The sequence below is a fragment of the Nicotiana tomentosiformis genome, chromosome 12 (assembly GCF_000390325.3).
Source record: "Nicotiana tomentosiformis chromosome 12, ASM39032v3, whole genome shotgun sequence".
In the NCBI taxonomy this organism is placed as follows: domain Eukaryota; kingdom Viridiplantae; phylum Streptophyta; class Magnoliopsida; order Solanales; family Solanaceae; genus Nicotiana; species Nicotiana tomentosiformis.
In genome coordinates this window covers 122,162,300-122,166,470 of record NC_090823.1, presented here as the reverse complement: position 1 = coordinate 122,166,470, position 4,171 = coordinate 122,162,300, and the positions used below count along the sequence as shown (strand labels likewise).

The 4,171-nt window shown below is 33.4% G+C and overlaps 1 protein-coding gene across 1 annotated transcript; it reads right to left on the bottom strand.

Moving 5' to 3' along the window:
• Nucleotides 1-2,868: 2,868 nt before the first annotated feature.
• On the bottom strand, nt 2,869-3,691 carry LOC108943512 (uncharacterized mitochondrial protein AtMg00810-like). The gene is made up of 2 exons (XM_018767640.1): nt 3,307-3,691; nt 2,869-3,257 (listed from the first exon to the last, which is right to left on the bottom strand). Exons 1-2 carry the CDS (start codon nt 3,689-3,691, stop codon nt 2,869-2,871), a joined length of 774 nt encoding a protein of 257 aa, XP_018623156.1.
• Nucleotides 3,692-4,171: the final 480 nt, after the last annotated feature.

The window sequence follows — 4,171 nt, the reverse complement described above, 5'->3', positions numbered from 1 at the left end:
TTTCTCTCCTATTTTCTTCTTTCTGGTTTTCTCTCAATTCTTATTTTTATTTTTTAGAAGCCGGTCAACATGCACAAACCGAATCAAACATAATGTACATGTAGCACATAAGATGCATCAGGATAGTCTTGTAATTTTCAGGTACACCTGTCCTAGACGGACTCAACCCCTGTGTTAAGTCCCCAAAGTCAAATGCACGTGATGCAAACAAACATTCCTACTAGGAATCCGACATGAGGCTATGTTATTCTTGGTTTAAAATTCTGGGGGGAGTGTTTTAGACCTGGCTTACCCAAGCGGACAATTCAAGCCGAAATGGGGGCAACATACCGGGAGCACGAAAGTCTACCCGGCCTAGTTACTGATCCAGCCTCGTTCTATTTGGTATGACCTCTAACAGAAAAGTGGGCCACGCACACGTGTGCACCATAAATTCAGAAGACTCAGAAGGGAGGCATAAGAAGGGAGTTTATACAATTCAAATAATATCAAAGCGGTAAATGGGCGGCAATTAGCACATTAGGCCCACAAATATAGTAATATCAGCAATCAAGAAAGCCAAGTATAGATCACATTACAAACTCGAATTCTGAACCCTGAACCAGAGATTCTAGGTTCTTGTTCCCCAGCAGAGTCGCCAGAGCTGTCACACCTCCTTTTCCCCTAGGAATAGAAAGTTTTTCCAATTTAAGTGACATTATTGAAATGGAATTTTTTTATTTTTTATTTTTTTAAGAGTCGCCACTCGAAATTATTGAATTACGGTGTTCCGAGTCACCATTTATTTTAAATCCCAAATCAAGGAAATTTGACTCTGAATTATGGTCTGCGAACACAAAAAACCGAGTAAAGAATTCTGTTAACCCGGGAGAAGGTGTTAGGCATTCCCGAATTCAGCGGTTCTAGCACGGTCGCTTTAATAATTATACCTGGCTTAACTAATTCTGGATATTTTATGTTTTAGGAAAGTTTATGCACTTTTGCCTTAAACCGCTTTTAATTGCTTGATTATTCGTAATTATGAAATTATCTTGAAACGAGTTACGCGTACGTGTACTCATTTTGTTTGGCGCATTAAAAATCATGTCACGCATGCATGAACACAATTGATAATACTTTTATTATTATTAAGATTTTTCAGTCAAAGTCGCCCGAACGCGTACCTTGAATTATTTTTCCTAAACTAATTTGAAAATTGTTGTAAAGTCAAGAGTTATGAAATGTATTTGTGTAGAACTAAAAATATGAAATTTAATTACTAGAATTATTTACAAAATGAATTACTTTACTAAGTTATGAAAAGTATTTGCAGTTATTCATTGTGGAAGAAATATGAGCTAGCTTATGAATTTATTACCATGGGCCATAGTAGTTAAACCATTCGACCCAAAAAATTCCTAAAGGCCCGATCTTTCTAATTTTAAAGTCAGAAAATTCCATGGCCCATTCTTCCTTAACATCAAAATTATTTCATCAATGTTCGTATGGCCCAATTCCCTTTATACATTACTGCCTTTTGCACCTTGATTTACTTTAACATGAATTTTTACTTCTCTAAAATTATGTTAAACAAATAATGGCAGTGAGAGTTTCATGTCTTACTAATTCATGGAACTAAATATTCTATAAAACTAATCTACCAAAAATAGCTAGAAAATTTAAGGAAAAAAAACTAACCAAGAACAGGAAAACTATTATTGTTTATGGATTAAAAAAGAAATAAACATGTTCTTGCTAAAGCTTTAAACCAACAAAAAATGACAAACTAATTTATGCTAACTATGAACAGGAAAAGAAACATGCTCAAATAATCAGTAAGTATGAACCATAAAATTTTACTCAAATACCCATCATAATAAAAAAAAATCCAGACTTATATATTAATCAAGGATAAAGTAAGAAATGGATCTCGATAAAGCTTCTCACAAAATCGAATGAAATGAGGAAAGGAAATCTGACCGGAGTCTGGCTCGCCGAAGACCTCAACGAAGACGGAGAGACTAAATAAGAACCTTGTTACGTTTATTAGGATACTTCAAAGGTGTTTTTATGCTTGAATTTGGGGAATTTTCGAGTTTTAAACGGGTTGATGAATTGCTGGATTTTTCAAAAGAAAGAATGATACGAGTAGAAATTCCATTAATGTAGAAGAAGAAAACAAATTCTCTCAATTCCCTCCTCCCTTTTTTCTCTCCCTTTTATCTCATTTTTCACTTCTATTTATAGAAAAAAAATATTCGGAATTTTTTAGAATGTTTTTAATTATTTTATTATTTTTTAATTAAAAAATAATTCCCACTTCCCATTTTTTTTAAAATAAATAAATAAATAAATTTCCCACTTTCCTTTACTTTTATTTTTTTAATTTCGAACTTTTTTTGCTTTTATTTTTTTTATTTTTCACTAATTTTACTTTTCTTTTTTTAATTTCCACTTATTTTACTTTTCTTTTTTTTAATTTCCACTTTCTTTTACTTTTTTTTTTTGTAATTTTCACCTAGCTTTACTTTTATTTTTTAATTCCAACTTTCTTTTACTTTTTATTTTTTAAATTTCCACATTCTTTTAGTTTTTATTTTTTTAATTTTTCACTTTCTTTTACTTTTTTTTTTTAAAACAATTTCCACATACTTTTACTTTTTCCTATTTTTCATTCCCATCCGAAATTTAAAAAAATATTTAATTTTTTTTTCTGTTTTTTAATATATTTTATGTTAAAATAAGGGGGGAAAATAATATTAATAGTAATAATTGACCTTTTAATTTTTTTTTAAGTTTTTACCCTATATATAAAAAAAAGTCTAACAAAGCTAAAACAATATATATTAAATTTCTAAAAATATTTATATAGTAGAAGGTGAGAAGAATTCAAATATAATGAAAAATTAAGTGCTCACGAGGAGAAGCAACAGAGACATTCAGATCATCAAGCAAGCGGGCAACCCAAGCAAGCTCTGCAAAAACCTTACTAACAGCTTTGTATTCGGCTTCTGCGGAAGAAAGTGAAACCATTGGTTGCTTCTTAGACTTCCAACCAATGAGGGAACCCCCCAAGAAAATGCTAAAACCAGTAATGGATCTTCGTGTGTTAGGGCAAGCGGCCCAATCACTATCACAATAGGTGGTTAGAGACAAATCAGAAGAGTCTTCAAAGAAAACCCCCATATCAGATGTGCCTTTCAAATACCTCAGAAGATGAAGAGCAGCAGCCACATGAGAAACCCTCGGAGATTGAAGAAACTGGCTCAAGTGTTGGACTGCAAAGCACAAGTCAGGTCTGGTGTGTGTAAGGAAATTGAGCTTTACAAAATCCAATCAAACTCCGAAACTGCTCAGGTTTAGGTAACAGATCACCAACACCAGCCTTAAGTTTTTGAGTGAGATCCAAAGGAGAGACAACAGGGGCAACCTCAGAACAGTGATACTCCAGAAGAAGATCAGAGATAAACTTGTGTTGATGGAGAAGTAAACCAGAAGGGAAATAGGACACTTCAATGCCCAGGAAATAATTCAAGGTACCCAAGTCCTTGATCTTAAAATGACCATCCAAAAATTCTTTTAAAGCAAGTATCTCAGCCTCATCATCACCCGTTAAAATAATATCATCAACATAGACAACCAACAACACAATAGAAGAAACAGATTTTTTGAAAAATAGAGAATAGTCATTCAAAGAATGTGTGTAACCCATGGATCACAAGGCAAGAGACAAATTAGCATATCACTGTCGAAAAGCCTGCCTAAGCCCATATAAAGATTTTTGAAGCTTGCACACCAAATGAGAGGAGGAAGAAGAAGAAACAGACAAACCAAGAGGCAATTTCATGTAGACCTCCTCGTCTAGATCACCATGCAAGAAAACATTATTCACATCAAGTTGCAAAAGAGACCACCTCTTCTTTACTGCCAAAGCCACTAGACATTTAACAGTGGAAAATTTAATAGCAGGGGAAAAGGTTTCAGTAAAATCCACTCCCTCTACTTAAGTATCTCCTCTTACCACTAACCTAGCTTTATATTTCTCAACACCACCATCAGCTCGATATTTGATTTTATATACCCATTTGCAACCAATAAGCTTTTTACCTTCAGGTAATTCAACAATCATCTAAGTATTGTTGGCTTCAAGAGCCTCAAACTCCTTTTTCATGACTTCTTGCAAAGCTGGAAT